This window comes from Pelobates fuscus, chromosome 12 (assembly GCF_036172605.1).
Source record: "Pelobates fuscus isolate aPelFus1 chromosome 12, aPelFus1.pri, whole genome shotgun sequence".
Lineage (NCBI taxonomy): Eukaryota > Metazoa > Chordata > Amphibia > Anura > Pelobatidae > Pelobates > Pelobates fuscus.
In genome coordinates, this window is record NC_086328.1 from 140,448,246 (window position 1) to 140,468,303 (window position 20,058).

A 20,058-nucleotide genomic window follows, 5' to 3' on the forward strand; every position below is an offset into this window, starting at 1 on the left:
AGGGGAGAGGTCCGGGGAGGAGAGATATAGCTGGGTGTCATCAGCGTACAGGTGGTAGTGAAATCCAAAAGAGGTAATAAGTTTGCCAAGAGAGGCAGTATAAAGAGAAAATAGAAGGGGACCAAGGACGGAGCCTTGGGGAACTCCAACTGAGACAGGGCAAGGGGAGGAGGTATCATTAGAAAAGGAGACACTGAATGAGCGTTGGGAGAGATAAGAGGAAAACCATGAGAGGACAGAGTCACAGAGACCAAGCGATTGAAGAGTTTGAAGAAGGAGAGCATGATCAACGGTGTCAAAGGCCGCTGAGAGGTCAAGAAGAATTAGTATGGAGTAGTGGCCTTTGGATTTAGCTGCGATTAGGTCGTTAGTAACTTTGATAAGGGCAGTCTCTGTAGAGTGGAGAGGGCGGAAGCCAGATTGAAGAGGGTCAAGGAGAGAGTTGGAATTGAGGAAATGAGACACACGGGTAAAGACAAGTCTTTCCAGAAGCTTTGAGGAAAAAGGGAGCAGGGATATGGGACGGTAGTTAGAGGGGGTGGATGGGTCGAGGGATGGTTTTTTTAGTATAGGTACTACAGTGGCATGTTTAAGGTCAGCAGGGACGATGCCAGAGGAGAGCGAGCAGTTGAAGATGTGTGTTAGAGAAGGCACGAGACAAGTGGAGAGAGATCTAATAAGGTGAGATGGGACAGGATCGAGCGGGCAAGTGGTGGGGCGAGAGGAGCAAAGAAGAGCAGCCACCTCTTGGTCAGTAGCTGGGGAGAATGTCTGAAGGGTAGGAAAGGCATGATCTATGTATGATTGAGAAACAGAAAGGCAAGGAGGGGAGAATTCTTTCCTTAGCTGTTCAATCTTGTCAGTGAAGTAACATGCAAAGTTATCAGCAGTAAGGTTAGTTCTTTTTTTTATTTCTGAATCAGATGTTCAAAAATATTTTTTTTCCAAAAAGAATTGCCTCTGCCAAAGCTAAATTTATCTCAGTGTGCAAGTCTAATGAACTGGGCTATGTGTGGATTTAATGTCTGTAGAGAAATCAACACAGTAAAATAGGAGACTATATTTAAAAGAAGAATAACTACCACAACCAGAGGACATAGTCTTAAATTAGAGGGACAAAGGTTTAAAAATAATATCACGCATGCTTAAACTCCTTTACTGTGTTAACCTCTACCACTTCAGCTGGAAGGCTATTCCATGCATCCACTACCCTCTCAGTAAAGTAATACTTCCTGATATTATTTTTAAACCTTTGTCCCTCTAATTTAAGACTATGTCCTCTGGTTGTGGTAGTTTTTCTTCTTTTAAATATAGTCTCCTACTTTACTGTGTTGATTTCTCTACAGACATTAAATCCACACATAGCCCAGTTCATTAGACTTGCACACTGAGATAAATTTAGCTTTGGCAGAGGCAATTCTTTTTGGAAAAAAAATATTTTTGAACATCTGATTCAGAAATAAAAAAAAGAAGGTGTACGATATGAAGGCATGAAAATAGGCCAATCAGTGTCTGCAAAATATATACATTATATAAAACTGCGCGCATATTTTGCAATACACTGATAGGGACACTATTCTGCCATTTGCGTCAAAGATCAAAACTGAAAAAGTAACAAATAAATGTACAAACAGGAGAGGCACTAACATTATATTTATAATTCTTATATAATATATACATTTCCATTTTTCAACTGCTGCTCCTATATCTTCCTCTACTGACAAATTGGGAAAGCTGCACATCTGGGTAACACTTTAATTATTGGAGATTTTAATTACCCGGAAATAAATTGGGACAGAGGGACTAGTAGCTTAGCAAAGGGAATTAGGTTTTTAAACTTGTTAAATGACAACTTCATGTCACAACTGGTACAAGCACCAACTAGAAAGGATGCTTGTCTGGATCTCGTTATAACAAACAACGTTGATCTTTTGACCAACATTCAAATAGGTGAGCACTTGGGAAATAGTGATCACAATATAGTGTCCTTTGAAATAAATTAAAAAAAAAACTAAAGCACATGGGGTATACTAAAACATATAATTTTTAAAAGGCCAATTTCAATAAGTTAAGGGCAGCTTTACAATATATTGACTGGCATAAACTCTTTAGTGAAAAGAACACTGAGGATAAATGGATCATCTTCCAACAAATATTAGAAAGGTACATTTCTCAGTATGTACCATTGGGTAATAAATATAAAATAAATAAATTGAAACCAATGTGGCTTAGTAGAGAAGTAAAATAAGAGATTAAAAATAAGAAAAGGGCATTTAAAGCATTTAGATTGGACAAATCAGATGCATCTTATAAAAGATATAAGGAAGCAAATAATGCGTGCAAAAAGGCAATTAGATTCGCTAAACTCCAAATTAAAAAAAATGATAGCCAAAGAGAGCAAAACCAACCCCAAAGTATTCTTTAAGTACATAACTTCTAAAAAAAAAAAAAAAAAATTAAAAACCAGGATGGGGGTGTTAGTTAATGAAGACCAGGAAAAGGCAGACATTTTAAATAACTATATCTCCTCCTCCATGGTAATAGATGTGCAAATAATTGCTACTAAAAACTTGCAGAATAATTGTAATTGATTAACTCAAGACAAGGTGCTGCAGCAACTAAAGAAAGTTAATACAAACAAAGCTCCAGGGCCTGACGGTATTCACCCATGAGTACTTAAGGAAATAAGTGTAGAAATAAGTGAACCTCTGTTTTTAATCTTTCAAGATTCTTTTCTTTCAGGAAGTGTTCCGGAGGATTGGCGGAAGGCAGATGTGGTTCCTATATTCAAAAAGGGTTCAAAATCCTTGCCTGGAAATTATAGACCTGTGAGCTTAACTTCTGTGACTAGGAAAATATTTGAAAGGTTATTAAGGGATAATATTCAAGATTTCCTTGAGAAGAACATGGCTATCATCAAAAATCTGCATGGGTTTATGAAGCACAGGTCATGTCAAACTAACTTGATTGTGTTCTACGAGGAAGTAAGTAGAATCAGTATAGATCAGGGTGTTGCAGTGGATGTGATCTATTTGGACTTTGCCAAGGAATTTCATACAGTTCCATACAATAGATTAGTGTTCAAACTCAAAGAAATTGGTCTAGATGCAAATGCTTGGGTAGAACATCGGCTTAAAAACAGAGTACAATGAGTTGTAATTAATGGTAAATTTTCAAGCTGGACAGAGGTAGCATGTGGTGCTCAGGGTTCTGTTCTGGGACCCCTTCTATTTAACATATTTATAAATGATCGTGAAAAAAACACTGAAAGTCATGTTTTAGTGTTTACAGATGACATATAACTCTGTAAAGTAATACAATGTGAGCAAGATATTACTTTGCTGTAGAGGGATTTAGATAGACTGGGGGACTGGGCACTCAAATGGCAGATGAAATGGCAGATGAAGGTAAGAAGGTTAATTTATAAAGTGCCTGCTTTAGATGTCTGGAGTGTCCCTAAGGCTTCCAGACCTGATCCTCTTTAGTATATTGGAATTTATACTAATAATAAACAGAATGATTATGTAAAAAACAGAAACCAGCTGGTTACATCTATTAGAGGTGAACAGAGATATACCTTGCAGGGGGCCATTTTGGCTGCGGTAGTCACCTCCCCGGTCTCCCAGCGATTCTTCTTGTTTGACACAGCATCTCCAGGAGCTATGAGTTCTAAAGATGGCTGACGAACCAATCGTGCTGGTTTAGCAGATGTCTGCAATGAAAAAGTATATGTATTGAGCAAGAAACTTGAGAATCGCAACTCAACTTTCAACAATAGCAGCGGCTATAAATGCCTTTCGTACTATAAAAAAACGCTTCTTCTAAAGCTCTCCATAACATGAAATACAATGCTAGCCAGGGACGACAAAGGATATTCATTAGCAATTTGGGCACGTACCTCTATAGCATGCGTGTACTGTTCAAGACGATCATCAATCTTGCTGATTGGGAGAGGAGGCTCACTCTTCTTTATACTGTTACTAAACAAAGGGAGGGATACGGGGATTGTTAATAATGACGTGATGGTCTGGTAAACTGTCTGAGGATTGACTTTACAATGCATTCGCCATTATTACTATCCTGCGTGACGCGTCTATGCTCGCTGTAGCACATTGGCAACAATTCTGTAAATCCCAGTGAGATTTTTTGAGTTCTTTAGTTTATTTGTTTGTTTTTTTACTTATGTATTCTTTGATTTATTTTACAAATATGTGATGTACAAGTTGGACACAACCAATTGTCAATTTAAAGCGATACACTAACAAATAACACATCCCACAGGGTAAAATGAATTAGAATCCCTGTAGTATACATTTTCCACAATCATTCCCCATTAAATGTGATATTAACGCAGACTTGTTTAAAGGGACAGTCAACTATTTTTTTCTGAATGTAATTTTGATTAATATGACAATTTCCAGTATTATAGGTGTTATACCATTTTGTCACTAGCCCCGTCCCCTATCTGTTATACTGCACCATTGGTAACACGTATGCATGTCGTGAAACACTTGGGGGAAGGGGATGGAGGGGTATAAACAAAGGCTTCATCCTCTCAGGGATAGAAATAAATACTTGACTACACCTTTAACATATACATTTTGTTAACCTCCTTAAAGGGACACTCCACTGCCCAAATACTAAAAACAAATGAATATAACTGTTTAGTAGATATACCCCTCTAAAAACATGCATGCATTTAATTATGCATTTTTTAAATTGGGGTTATATTTAAAAAAAACAGCTTGCAAAACCCCCGCCCCGTCCAATCACAGACTTCCCAATGCAGCTCAACGAGAAGTTTTTGCAAAGCAGGTGCTCTGGTAATTGCTGCCTAATGAGTTTATCTTCACTGATCAAAACTAACCAGGAAGTAAAAGGGCCGGATATCTGATTGACAGCCAGGGGGAGTAACTAGGTTAATTTATAAAAGTTAAAAATTTCTATTGAAATCTGCGCTTTATGTAAAATGAAAAAAATATTAGGACACCCTCATCACACATGCTTTATGGGTCTGTAGTGTCTCTAAGAATCAGTGATGGTCCATTCTGTCATAAGAATCCGCTCTAAGACTCCTGCAGATCCTTTTTGCTGTAGGATTTACAGAGAACAGATTGTGTGATGACTGTTGCACATTTGGTCCTTTAGAGATTAATGAAAGGAATATAAAACACAGCATGATTATACAACAGCAGAATAGAGATAGTCAATTAGGTCTTATTTAAAAAATATACAGAGTAATAGAAAAAATGGAATTTATTATCTGAAATTAAGTTTACTAAATAATTGATAGTCTAATAATATATTTTGCAACAGGCAGGGGAGGGGGCAGTTAAAGGTAAATCCCCCTTGTTAAAGACATACACCTCCAAAGATGCTTTGCTATAAAACATCACATAATTGATACCTTTGGCTGCCCTGACATTGGACGAATCAACCTCCCCCACAGATGCTGTTGTTTCTCGAACAATGTCTGGTGTGTGGTTGCCAATTTGCCATATCCATACATGTTGATTGGTAGCACATGAAATGCTCTCCTGTAGTATGTACAATTTATATGCTGCACGACTTCTCAATGAAATATCACGTGATTCACTTCCTACAGCATTTGACTTATACATATTAGGGGGCAGCACTTTGTCTCCCATCGATTTGCTTAAATGATATGTGTCTGGGAATATATGGTAGATATAGCATCCCCTTATTTTGATGGTATGCAGTCCGTTCAAATGAAGGGAATAAAGCCAGCAGAGCCTTCAGGCTCCCACACACTGCGTAATATGATTTATTGTGCATTGTTTCTATATCGTAAAATTATATCACATCGCGCATTGTTTCTATATCGTAAAATTACATCATATCTCGCATTGTTTCTATATCGTAAAATTACATCATATCGCGCATTGTTTCTATATCGTAAAATTATATCACATCGCGCATTGTTTCTATATCATAAAATTATATCATATCGCGCATTGTTTCTATATCATAAAATTACATCATATCGCGCATTGTTTCTATATTATAAAATTATATCATATCTCGCATTGTTTCTATATCGTAAAATTATATCATATCGCGCATTGTTTCTATATCGTAAAATTACATCATATCTCGCATTGTTTCTATATCGTAAAATTATATCACATCGCGCATTGTTTCTATATCATAAAATTATATCATATCGCGCATTGTTTCTATATCATAAAATTATATCATATCTCGCATTGTTTCTATATCGTAAAATTATATCATATCGCGCATTGTTTCTATATCGTAAAATTATATCACATCGCGCATTGTTTCTATATCATAAAATTATATCATATCGCGCATTGTTTCTATATCATAAAATTATATCATATCTCGCATTGTTTCTATATCATAAAATTATATCATATCGCGCATTGTTTCTATATTATAAAATTATATCATATCTCGCATTGTTTCTATATCGTAAAATTATATCATATCTCGCATTGTTTCTATATCGTAAAATTATCATATCTCGCATTGTTTCTATATCGTAAAATTATATCATATCTCGCATTGTTTCTATATCGTAAAACGATATCATATCGCGCATTGTTTCTATATCGTAAAATTATATCATATCTCGCATTGTTTCTATATCGTAAAATTATATCATATCTCGCATTGTTTCTATATCGTAAAATTATATCACATCGCGCATTGTTTCTATATCGTAAAATTATATCATATCGCGTAGTTTCTATATTATAAAATGATATCATATCGCGCATTGTTTCTATATCGTAAAATTATATCACATCGCGCATTGTTTCTATATCGTAAAATTATATCATATCGCATAGTTTCTATATCGTAAAATTATATAATATCTCGCATTGTTTCTATATCGTAAAATTATATCATATCGCGCATTGTTTCTATATCATAAAATTATATCACATCGGGGGCGTGGCCTGGCTGTTAATGGAGTGAGATGCACGCTGCACGAGCTCCTAGGCCCCAACCTGTAAAGCCCCAATATACTAGCATCCCACTACTGCAAAAACGGCCCAAAACATGGGGAAAAACAAATGGCAAACATCTACCAGCCTTTCCACTGCAACCCCGTTAAAGCAGCAGCCAGGACCGATGGATGAGTTTCTCACCATGCCGCATGGCCTCCGCGACACCGGAGACACAAGCCTGTCGGCTCCCGAATCCCCAGGTTCCAGCATAGCAGACCCGAACCGGGACATAGTGACGCCCGGAACCCTCTCCCGAATCTCCACGGACGTCGCCGCGATATCTGCCAGCATGATGACCCGCAAAGACAAAGGTGAAATGGTGGCTGAACTCAGGGCCATAATAAGGGAGGAGATTGCGGCGGTCCGCACAGACCTTACAGCTTTGGAGCAGAGGGTTGATGCCCTAGAGGTAGACCGCCTGCAAAATACACAACGCCAACAGGCCACAGACCTGGCGACCACGCGGCAGGGTAATATCCTCCTGTACCTCCGCCGCCAGGTAGAGGACCTCGACAACCGCGGAAGACGAAACAACATCAGGGTGAGGGGAATACCAGAGGCAGAGGGAGAAATACCACATGAGCTCCTTGCAGGCCTATTCACACAATTGCTTGGAACAACTGCCCCAGGCGAGTATGGAATCGAAAGAGCCCATAGAGCGTTACGCTCTCCTAGGCGTGACGGCCTACCAAGAGACATAATTTGTGCCCTGACATCGTTCCCGCTCAAAGAATCCATTATGCAAGCAGCGCGAACCCAACAGCACATAACCTACATGGAAGCCCAGGTCTCACTATACCAGGACCTGTCCACGATCACTCTGGACGCCCGACGGGCCCTAAGACCTCTTACCCGACTACTGCAAGAGAAAAGAATCCAATATAAGTGCTTCTCTATTTACAATAGAAGAGGCAGGATATATAATGTCTGGGGTGAATTAACTCTGGAGACTGGGGAACTTTTACTAACAATGGAAATAAACTTTATATTATTTTATATTATTTCCCCGGCGAGAGCAGTAGGCCCAACAGAAGTGGCACACAACCTACATCCGGACCCGAGACCACAAAGACGCAGGGGAGGCCCAGAGGGCCCGGAGGAGTAATTGCCGCCACGAGACACCGGCCCCGGACCCACGAGATACAACAGGCCTAGCTGGTGCAGCCTTTGGGGACACCCAGACCCTGCTAATCACCGAACCACAAAACACCCGACAACACCAAGATGGGGGTATGTACTGTTATGCACTGTTATTAGTTAGTTGTAGATGAAGGGTGAGGGTGGACAGTAGACAGGTGGGGTAAGTTCGGGCTTCACACAAGGGGAGCAACCAGGGGAAATGTCTCACCTAGAAAGCACGATTATCATGGGGATAACAAGGGGGTATCCATCAGGTTGGGTGGTGGAGAGTGGCCATATGCGGAAGAGACTGTATGGTTACTCCTCAGGGTACTACCAGAGACCAACAACAACTGGTCACATGGACTGATGCTATGATACACGACTTCGGGTGGGGTTGGGAACTGAGGGGTCGGGGAGGTCTGTAGATGGGATGGGACTGGGGGAGGCTGGGAGGCGGGGAGATGTTACCGGGTATGGCCCATCGGGTGGGCAGTTTTCTGTTTGCAATGCCTTATGTATAAAGTTTAAAGTTTAATGTTTAGCAACTGACGCACCCCCCCCCCCCCCTGGGCCCGAGAGCGGCCACCCGTTGGTAGCCCCAGACCACATTACAACTGGCGACCAAACTCACTACAAGATGTGAGCAATACAGGCATGGCAGATACCTAGCGTCCTCACCAACAATGATATGGTCTACTATTCAGACGTAACCACATAGGCGGACACTTCCTGCCACAAAACGACCGGTAACTTCTATGGTCTAATATTGCCCAGGATGGCTACAGCAGCCCTTGGTCAGGGAACCCCCAAACCTTGGTCCCGGACCACCCCAGTAAGCAAGACACGCTGGGAAGGATTTAGGGAGACAAAACACCCAACTGACGCAAACCAGGTGGTAGACCGGGCTGACTTCCCAAATGACTAAGAGGACCCGGGTGCAGACATCAGGCTGTAGGACCTGAGGGGAGGGAGCCACAGGAGACACTAGAAGTGGCAAACGCGGACCCATGACTCACTAGCACACTCAGAACTAAGGCTCAACCGAAAGGGCACGACACGCCACTTCACACAGGGGATACCTGGGCGACAAACGCCCACCCCTATCCGAACACGCATAGTGGGGATAATTACACTCACAACATACAGGTTGGGTGCCGATGGAGGGAAGCGGGTACCGATCACTACAAACCGGACAACACCACCACTGTTCGTGACATCACAGGACCCCACTGGGACAGACCCACACTGTAAATAAAACCGGTGTTCCCGACGTTAGAGACAAAAACCTGACGTAGGAACAACAACACCCGGTCTAGGGTCGACGTCACACCCACACACCTGACAGGTCGAACGGACTGTACACCACCACACGACTATTAGACGACTTCGCACTCACCGACGTCCAGTACCCCCTCATCCCTGTGCCGTAGTGGGAGCGCCACCTCACCGCCGAGATGACAGCCCAACGGGGATTTACCCCGGCCCAGCTGACCTATTGGTCTAACAACGTCCAAGGTCTCAATACACCTGAAAAGCGGTCGCACCTGACGAGGAGACTATGGGCTGCAAGGGCTTCTGTAGCGTTCCTGCAGGAGACGCATTTCAGGGGGAGAGACACACCCAAGCTGGAGAACCGACGATTCCCACAGGGATTTTACGCGAACCATCCGGACGCCAAAAAAGCGGGAGTGGCGATACTATTTGCCCAGACAACACCTTTCAACATTAAGGCATCCCAGGTGGACCCCAACGGGAGGTACCTCTTCATAAAGGGCACCATCGCAGAACATACCTACACCTTCGCCTGCCTCTATAGCCCGAACAAGAAGCAACACACCTTCCTCTCCCGGACTCTGACCAAACTAGGGAAATTTAGAGAGGGACTTTTAGTCCTGGCGGGAGACCTGAATATACCACTAGACCCGCGAGTAGACACTTCCAGAGGCAGGACCGCGATTCCCGCACACTGCATACGAGCGGCACAACGCTCCTTGCACAAACTAGGAGTTGTGGACTGCTGGAGGGCGTGCAACCCGGAAGTGCGAGACTATACCCACTACTCAGCTGTCCACGTGCAATATAGCCGCATAGACTATATCTTCCTGGCACAAGAGTATCTAAACCTCATCCACGAGGCGCAAATAGGCATCATGGACCACACAGACCACGCACCACTGTTGATCCGCACGAGCTCCCCGCTATACAAACCACGTGAGAGACAGTGGAAATTAAACGAATCCCTACTGGACGACCTGGAACTTAAGACGTCGTCGGCCCACATCCGGACCGAATACTTTGCGACTAACGAAAACCCAGAAACAGCACCACTAACGCTTTGGGAGGCTCACAAATGTGTTATCCGAGGCCATTTTATCGCCGTGAGCACTAAACGCAAGAAAGACCGAAAGGTCCATATCACGAACCTCACAAAACGGATTGCCGGGCTCGAACAGGAGCACAAAGCCGACCTAGATGAGGGCACATATCTCCACCTGACGGAGGCTTGCCGAGAACGGAGAGCCATACTGTCGCAAGGTATTCTACACACCGCGAGGAAAGCATCCAGGTACTATTACGAACACTCAGACAAAAGTGGTCGGATGCTAGCTAGGCTGTTACAGGAAAAGCGGACGGCCCGACACGTCCACAAAATACGCGCAAATGGTGGGGCCATCACACGACTCCCAGATGGCATACTGGCTGCCTTCCAGAAATACTACACGGCGCTCTATGACCAGGCACAACGGCAAGGCGAACAAGAGGAGAGACTGCATCGGAAACGAATCACCACATACTTACAAAGACATGTCGCCCGAAAGCTCACCCCAGATCAAGAAGCGGAACTAGAGCTACCTCTGACAATCGAGGAACTAACAGGGGCTCTGAAATTGACGAAAGCACACCGGGCCCCAGGCCCAGATGGACTGCCAGCCTCGTACCTGCGCTCCTTCAAAGACATCCTACTTCCGCGTCTCCTGATAGGTGTCAACTCAATACTAGACGGAGGCCGATACCACGAGGACACCCTCAGAGCGACCGTCACGATCATACCCAAGGACGGTAAGGACCCTACGAACTGCGCCAGCTATAGACCCATCTCACTGTTGAACGCAGACCTGAAACTCTTCGCCAAAGTGCTAGCGCTCAGGATGGCCCGGACGCTCCCAGACCTGATACACCCAGACCAGGTCGGGTTCATACCCGGGAGGGAAGCCAGAGACAACTCCATACGGGCCCTTAACATCATCCATGTAGCCAACTCTGGCGGGAAGGAACAGGTGCTGCTATCCACAGACGCCGAAAAAGCGTTCGATAGGGTGGACTGGGTTTATATGTCGGAAACTCTGAGACACATGGGATACGGACCACACCTACGGACATGGGTTGCAGCGCTCTATTCCTCACCAACAGCCCGTATACGGATTAATGGAGCATTGACTGGCTCGTTTCACATTAAGAACGGAACCCGCCAAGGCTGCCCCCTGTCCCCACTCCTGTTTGCCCTCACTCTAGAACCTTTTCTGGAGGCGGTCAGACAGGACAGGGGTATTACGGGGAGTCGCATAGGCACACGGGAACACCGTGTTGCGGCGTATGCGATGACATGCTCTTTTTCCTGGAGCAGCCCAGAACATCTATTCCAAGCCTCCTAGAAGCATTCCGGCAATACAAAGAGGTATCCAACTTGACACTCAACCTTGATAAGTCAGAAGCGATGATGCTCATACAGAACGCATCACTTCAGTGACATGTCCGAAACCCAATTCCCCTTCAGGATATGCCCAACCAAACTACACTACCTAGGGGTGTGGCTTCCGAAAGACCTAACGCAAATATACCAAACGAACTTCACGCCCCTACTCACAACCCTGCAGCAGGACATGAAACGCTGGACAACCCAATATATATCATGGTTCGGCCGTATCAACGCCATAAAGATGAATGCCATGCCCAGGCTGTTATACCTGTTCCAGACACTACCCACGAGTCTTCCGCGTTCGTTCTTCCAACCACTCACAACGTCCATTAGACAGTTCATATGGAATCAGAAGCCGGCCCGCATCAGGAAAACTACCTTGGAACGCCCAAAGAGCGAAGGAGGCATGGGCTTACCGTCAATCCTCACCTACTACCACGCAACTCACCTACACAGGTTGGTCGACTGGCATGCCAACCCCAACGCTAAACAGTGGGTGGACCTGGAAAAACAACAAGCCCGGGGAAAGATCCCCGCCATGCTATGGCTCGGGGAAGCAACATACAAGGAATTGAATACGGGAAACCCGATGATAGACGCGACACTGAGGGTATGGTGCGGAATCCGCTACTCAAAGAAGCTCACCACATCACCTAGCCCACTCACGCCCATAACCCACAACCCCAAGCTAGCAGGGGGACTGACACCAGCAGACCTCAGGAATTTTGGAGCAGCGGACTGGGTACACACTCACCAGTGGTGTAGCAGAACGGCGCTCAAACCCCTGGCAATGTTGATACAGGACCGCAGACCTAGCGGCCTTGATATATTCCGCTACCACCAAGTGAAAACCTACCTGACCTCTATAACGGGCAAAGCTCACTTACACCGCCCATTGTTCCCCCTGGAACACCTATGCTCGACCAGGCAGCACCTAACACACGGGGTCTCGCACCCATACGCGGTGCTACAAAACAACGGGGACAAAAGCCCGCTAGGCTTTACTGAAAAATGGGAAAGAGAGACGGGGATGGAACTCACAGAACAGGAATGGCTTAAAATCTTCCAGCTGACACACAAAGGGACTATAAGCACAAAGTTTCAGGAATGCAACTATAAAGTATTAACAGGATGGTACAGAACGCCGGATATCCTCAGACATGTCCACTACACAATCTCTGGCGAGTGTTGGAGATGTGGCACGGAAGAGGGCACAGGTATCCACATATGGTGGACCTGCTCCCAAATTGAACCGTTCTGGCGAATGATACATCGAGCGATCAAGGACATCACAGGTAATGACATCCCCTTTCAACCGATGCCAATGCTGCTCAACCACACACGCACGCCCCTGAAGGTTTATAAAAAGGGTCTCATCATACACCTTCTCACAGCAGCAAAATCACTCATCCCACTACTATGGAAGAGTACGGCAGTACCCACTCTGCAACACTGGATAGAGAAAGTGGAAACGATCTTCAGCATGGAGATGATGACTGCTTCCCTGCAGGGACGATCAGACAAATGCGCCCTTACCTGGTTTCCTTGGATGGAGTACATTTCGCAAAGAGCAGCAAGGGCCTCCCCGGCGGAACATGGAGGCGCTCCCGCGCCGGCACAACCACCCCTACAGACAAATAGACAGTAAAAGGAATACTTGACACATTTGACCCTACCGCACGCTACTGACTCATACACCCCTTCACACCCCACAAAACACCGAAAATATAAGTGACTCAGGGCGATGCTTCTCCCGACGGCACCCATTCCAAACCATAGCACTACACTAAGAGAAACTAGACCACAATACTTCACTAGGGGAGGTAGAGACAGACATAGAACTGCCATGAAAGGCAAAGAGAAAACAACAACAGGGCTACACACACAGTTACACTCTATACACAAGCAACAACAAGGGCGGAGGCAACAGGCGACAAGAACCAACCTACCACCGGGCACGCAGCTTTTAGGCTGCCAAGAGGCACGCACAACCAAGATGTCTCGTGACAGGCGAAATTTAGATGAAGCTAGAATAGCTAGACTCGATGAGGTGAGCAGACCATCCAAACAGTACAAACATATACATAGACCTCACGACAGTATAACCAGTAATGACCGAGATATAGCGGACGTGGAGATAATTGGCACCCCCAGCCCACCGGACAGGGAATACCGACATCGCTACACAGCGACACTTGCTCCCGAGACCGAACTTAACTGACTTAGCGGCCCACACGGACGCAAACGCTTAGGCCGACATTCGGCAAACCCCAAATGGGATAGGAACGGCCCCGACGACAGATGTGCCACTATAGCCTCAAGACACACATGAAACTGTTGAAAAACATACCTGAGCCCCCATAGAAAACACCCTGTGGTAATAATTATTGATGTAACTGCGCTAAATACTGTTGCAGTCTGCAGAATTCGCAACCGCTGTATTGAAACGTAAATAAGTCTCATAAGTATCGAAAACAAAAACTACAGATTGTCGAAAGAAAGATAGACCACGGCTCCGACCCACATAGCACAATTTAATCACTCACCACAAACAGTTGTTCATTTTGTTAGAGCCCTTGATTCGGGCACCTTATTGTGATATCCAATGGTTTAATTGTGAATAATATTGTCGTAATTAAGGACTTCGCAAACGTTGAAAACGTATTGAATTGACAATATGTGTACCATTAACTGAAAAACGGAAAATAAAGAATGTAAAAAAAAAAAAAAATTATATCACATCGCACATTGTTTCTATATCATAAATTTATATCATATCTCGCATTGTTTCTATATCGTAAAACAAAATCATATCGCGCATTGTTTCTATATCATAAAATTATATCATATCACGCATTGTTTCTATATCATAAAATTATATCATATCGCGCATTGTTTCTATATCGTAAAACAAAATCATATCGCGCATTGTTTCTATATCGTAAAACAAAATCATATCGCGCATTGTTTCCATATCATAAAATTATATCATATCACGCATTGTTTCTATATCATAAAATTACATCATATCGCGCATTGTTTCTATATCGTAAAACAAAATCATATCTCGCATTGTTTCTATATCATAAAATTATATCATATCGCGCATAGTTTCCATATCATAAAATTATATCATATCGCGCATTGTTTCTATATCATAAAATTATATCATATCTCGCATTGTTTCTATATCATAAAAATTATATCATATCGCGCATTGTTTCTATATCGTAAAACAAAATCATATCGCGCATTGTTTCCATATCATAAAATTATATCATATCTCGCATTGTTTCTATATCATAAAATTATATCATATCGCGCATAGTTTCCATATCATAAAATTACATCATATCGCGCATTGTTTCTATATCGTAAAACAAAATCATATTGCGCATTGTTTCTATATCATAAAATTATATCATATCGCGAATTGTTTCTATATCATAAAATTACATCATATCACGCATGGTTTCTATATCGTAAAACAAAATCATATTGCGCATTGTTTCTATATCATAAAATTATATCATATCGCGAATTGTTTCTATATCGTAAAATTATATCATATCGCGAATTGTTTCTATATCGTAAAATTATATCATATCGTGAATTGTTTCTATATCGTAAAACAAAATCATATTGCGCATTGTTTCTATATCATAAAATTATATCATATTGCGCATTGTTTCTATATCGTAAAATTATATCACATCGCGCATTGTTTCTATATCGTAAAATTATATCATATCGCGAATTGTTTCTATATCGTAAAATTATATCACATCGCGCATTGTTTCTATATCATAAAATTACATCATATCGCGCATTATTATATCATAAAATTATATCATATCGCGCATTGTTTCTATATCGTAAAATTATATCATATCGCGCATTGTTTCTATATCATAAAATTACATCATATCGCGCATTGTTATTATATCATAAAATTATATCATATCGCGCATTGTTTCCATATCATAAAATTATATCATATTGCGCATTGTTTCTATATCATAAAATTACATCATATCGCGCATTGTTTCTATATCGTAAAATTATATCATATCGCGCATTGTTATTATATTATAACATTATATCATATCGCGCATTGTTTCTATATCATAAAATTATATCATATTGCGCATTGTTTCTATATCATAAAATTACATCATATCGCGCATTGTTTCTATATCGTAAAATTATATCATATCGCGCATTGTTATTATATTATAACATTATATCATATCGCGCATTGTTTCTATATCATAAAATTATATCATATCGCGCATTGTTATTATATCATAAAATTACATCATATCGCGCATAGTTTCCATATCATAAAATTATATCATATCGCGCATTGTTTCTATATCATAAAATAATATCATATCGCGCATTGTTTCTATATCGTAAAATTATATCACATCGCGCATTGTTTCTATATTATAAAATTATATTATATCTCGCATTGTTTCTATATCATAAAATAATATCATATCGCGCATTGTTTCTATATCGTAAAATTATATCACATCGCGCATTGTTTCTATATTATAAAATTATATTATATCTCGCATTGTTTCTATATTATAAAATTATATCACATCGCGCATTGTTTCTATATTATAAAATTATATCATACTGCGCATTGTTTCTATATCATAAAATTATATCACATCGCGCATTGTTTCTAGATCATAAAATTATATCACATCGCGCATTGTTTCTATATCGTAAAATTATATCATATTGCGCATTGTTTCTATATCGTAAAATTATATCACATCGCGCATTGTTTCTATATCATAAAATAATATCATATCGCGCATTGTTTCTATATCGTAAAATTATATCACATCGCGCATTGTTATTATATTATAAAATTATATCATATCGCGCATTGTTTCTATATCATAAAATAATATCATATCGCGCATTGTTTCTATATCATAAAATTATCACATCTCGCATTGTTTCTATATCATAAAATTATATCACATCTCGCATTGTTTCTATATCATAAAATTATATCACATCGCGCATTGTTTCTGTAGCGGAGAGCTGATCTTTCACAGCTATTCTCCACTTTAGATCCAGGGAGGCTCAGGAACAAGTCATTAGTAAATCCACAGCAAAGTTTCTAGCCGGTAAAAAGGTATAGCGATATCCCCACAGCACTCCCAATAACTGGACGACACACAGTTTCAGGAGTAGTACTGACAATCGTTTATTCCAAGGTTTCTTATAAAGCCTGCTCCCATGCAAGGGAGGGGACTACAGCAATTATGACAGTAACCAATACCATTCTTGTTACCTCCCACACATCTCCTCCCCTCAGCGTGAGTCATAATCCCCTTAAGTTGTACAGTAGTTTACCCCAAACTTGGATGTACCCCTAAACCATCATATATCTTAAATATCAGGGTACCGCTGGGTAGCCCTGATCTGGGTGAATATAATATCCAAAATTCACCCAGATCGGACCAGGGGTTCGGTAGTTACAGGCAGGTGAAGTTTGACCGACCGCACACGAGTTGGTATCCGAAAAGGGTTCCATGAGAATGGGCCCTGCGGTCGGTCTCCGTTCGGCAGTTAAAATAGACATTTACAATTGCCATCCACATTTACATTCACCTAGATAGTGATTCCCTCATTCGGTACTTTATTACTACCGAATGGGGATTCGTTATGTTTCTCCGTTCGGCAGTTACGGAGCTCTGGAGGTCTCAGCGGTGTTTGGTTGTCTGAGTGTCCGATTTGAGTTCCAGGCACTCGACGACCAAACACCGCTGGGATTTTCATGCGTAAGATGGCCGCCGCCACGTGTACGCATGCCGAATGGCGGCCACCCAGATACAATGTTAATGAGCCGGTTAACTTGCGGTTTGGAAAGAATGTGAACCTTAATTGCTGGCACACTTCTCTCCGGGGTGGCCCCTCCGTTCGGTAGTTTCCATAAGTATATAGTACGGATGGAAACTACCGAATACCATACAATTCACATAATAAACAGACGAACAGCAATTTCAGCATAGGGAAAAATTATACGAACACAGTCATACAGGCATTTTGAAGGACAGGCTTACTGCATTCCGCTACACTGCTCCCCCTTGCCCACAAGCCGGCATACACAGTCTGATCCCACACGGATCGGCTTGGGGATGACCGGGGTGCTCACGGATCATTTCTCCAGATCAGTTTGTCGCGACAACCCGTCGGCGTTTCCATTTTGCTTACCCGGGCGGTATTGAATGTTAAAGTCAAAAGGCTGCAGCGCCAAACTCCAGCGCAGCAGCCTGGCATTGTCCCCAGCCACCCGGTTCAGCCAGACTAACGGGTTGTGATCCGTGAGCAGCGAAAAAGCCTGTCCATACAAATAGGGTTGCAATTTCTTCAAGGCCCACACCACTGCCAGGCATTCTTTCTCGATGGCGGCGTAGCTTACTTCCCGGGGTAAAAGTTTGCGACTGATATAAGCCACGGGGTGTTCTCCGCCATCGGCCCCGACTTGGCTCAGTACTGCCCCCAATCCAAACATAGAAGCGTCTGTGTGGACAAGAAAACGTTTAGTTGGATTGGGAGCGGCCAAGACAGGGGCATTAACAAGCGCATCTTTCAAGTTTTGGAATGCCTGCTCACACTCCGGGGTCCAGGTTACTTGGCGGGGAAGGTTTTTACGGGTCAGGTCAGTGAGGGGTTTGGCCAGGGCACTATAATTGGGGACAAACTTCCGGTAATACCCTGCTGTCCCTAAGAAGGCTAACACCTGGGTTTTAGTTGTCGGGGTAGGCCACTGGGATACCGCCTCTACTTTGGCGGGTTCCGGCTTCTGCTTACCACAGCCCACTCGGTGGCCCAGGTACTGTACCTCGGCCATCCCAATACTACATTTAGCTGGTTTTAGGGTCAAACCAGCCTCCCTGATCCTGTCTAGGACCGCTCCTATATGGGCCAAGTGTTCCTGCCAGGTATCGCTAAATATGGCAATATCATCGAGATATGCGCAGGTATAGTCTTGGAACCCATCTAGGAGGCGGTCCACCATCCGCTGGAAGGTAGCCGGCGCGTTTTTCATCCCAAACGGCATGACCTTAAATTGGTACAGGCCGAATGGGGTGACAAAGGCGGACTTGGGGATGGCGTCCGGGGCCAGGGGAATCTGCCAATACCCTTTGCACAGATCAATCGTGGTAAGGTATTGCCCCCTGGCCATCCGGTCTAGTAACTCATCTATCCTAGGCATCGGGTATGCGTCGGATACGGTCTTCTCATTCAGTCTCCTGTAGTCCACGCAAAAGCGGGTCGTGCCGTCCCGCTTTGGTACGAGGACCACTGGAGATGCCCAGGGACTATCTGAGGGCTCAATTACTCCTAACTGTATCATCTCCTCAATCTCTTTGCGCATATTCTCCCGGACCGCTTCAGGGATGCGGTACGGGGTCTGGCGCATGGGAAGTTGACCTGGGGTGTCTACTCGGTGGGTAGCCAGAGGGGTGTATCCAGGTACATTAGAAAAGGTTTCCTGCTTTTCCTGCAGTAGTTGTTGTACCTCGATACGCTCCTGTGGGCTCAACCGATCCCCCAATACAACTGCTCCTAAATCCCCAGCCAGCTGTCCGTCTTCTAACAGATCGGGGAGGGGTAGGCTGTCGCTCTCTTCAGAGGTGGGGGCGCAGATCGCTGTCACCTCCTCTGAACGTTCCTGGTAAGGTTTCAGCATGTTCACATGGATCATGCGTCGCCCCCCATTCCCTGCGCAGTGGCCAATTATATACGTGGTGTCACATCGTTGTTCTACCACTCTATAAGGGCCTTGCCAGGCGGCCTGTAGCTTATCGTGTCGAACAGGTTTTAAAATTAAAACTTTCTGTCCGACCTGAAAGCTGCGGTCCCTGGCGCCGCGTCTGAGCTGCCTGTAGGTTTTCCTTTACCGTCTTGGTGAGTGCTTCCAGGCGATCTCGGAGGGCCAACACATATGGTACAATAGGGGTACCGTCCACGCTACGGTCTCCCTCCCAGTGCTCTCTAATCAAGTCTAGGGGTCCCCTTACTCTCCTCCCGAATAGCAGCTCAAAAGGGGAAAATCCTGTAGATTCCTGCGGCACTTCCCTGTAAGCAAACAGTAAGTGCGGCAGGAATTTTTCCCAGTCTCGGTGAGTCTCTGCGAAGGTTCGGAGCTTTTTCTTTAAGGTGCCATTGAACCGTTCGCAGAGCCCATTAGTCTGGGGGTGGTAC

The 20,058-nt window shown here is 43.4% G+C and overlaps 1 protein-coding gene across 2 annotated transcripts in view; it reads right to left on the bottom strand.

Annotated features, from left to right (window-relative positions):
• The window catches only part of LSP1 (lymphocyte specific protein 1), a 105,852-nt gene that overhangs the window by 6,316 nt on the left and 79,478 nt on the right, over positions 1-20,058 (bottom strand). For both annotated transcript variants that reach the window (XM_063438351.1, XM_063438352.1), the window contains exons 8-9: positions 3,899-3,980; positions 3,578-3,712 (exon numbers count right to left, since the gene is read on the bottom strand). In XM_063438351.1, coding sequence (XP_063294421.1) covers positions 3,578-3,712; positions 3,899-3,980 — 217 coding nt within the window. The remainder of the gene's footprint in view (positions 1-3,577; positions 3,713-3,898; positions 3,981-20,058) is intronic.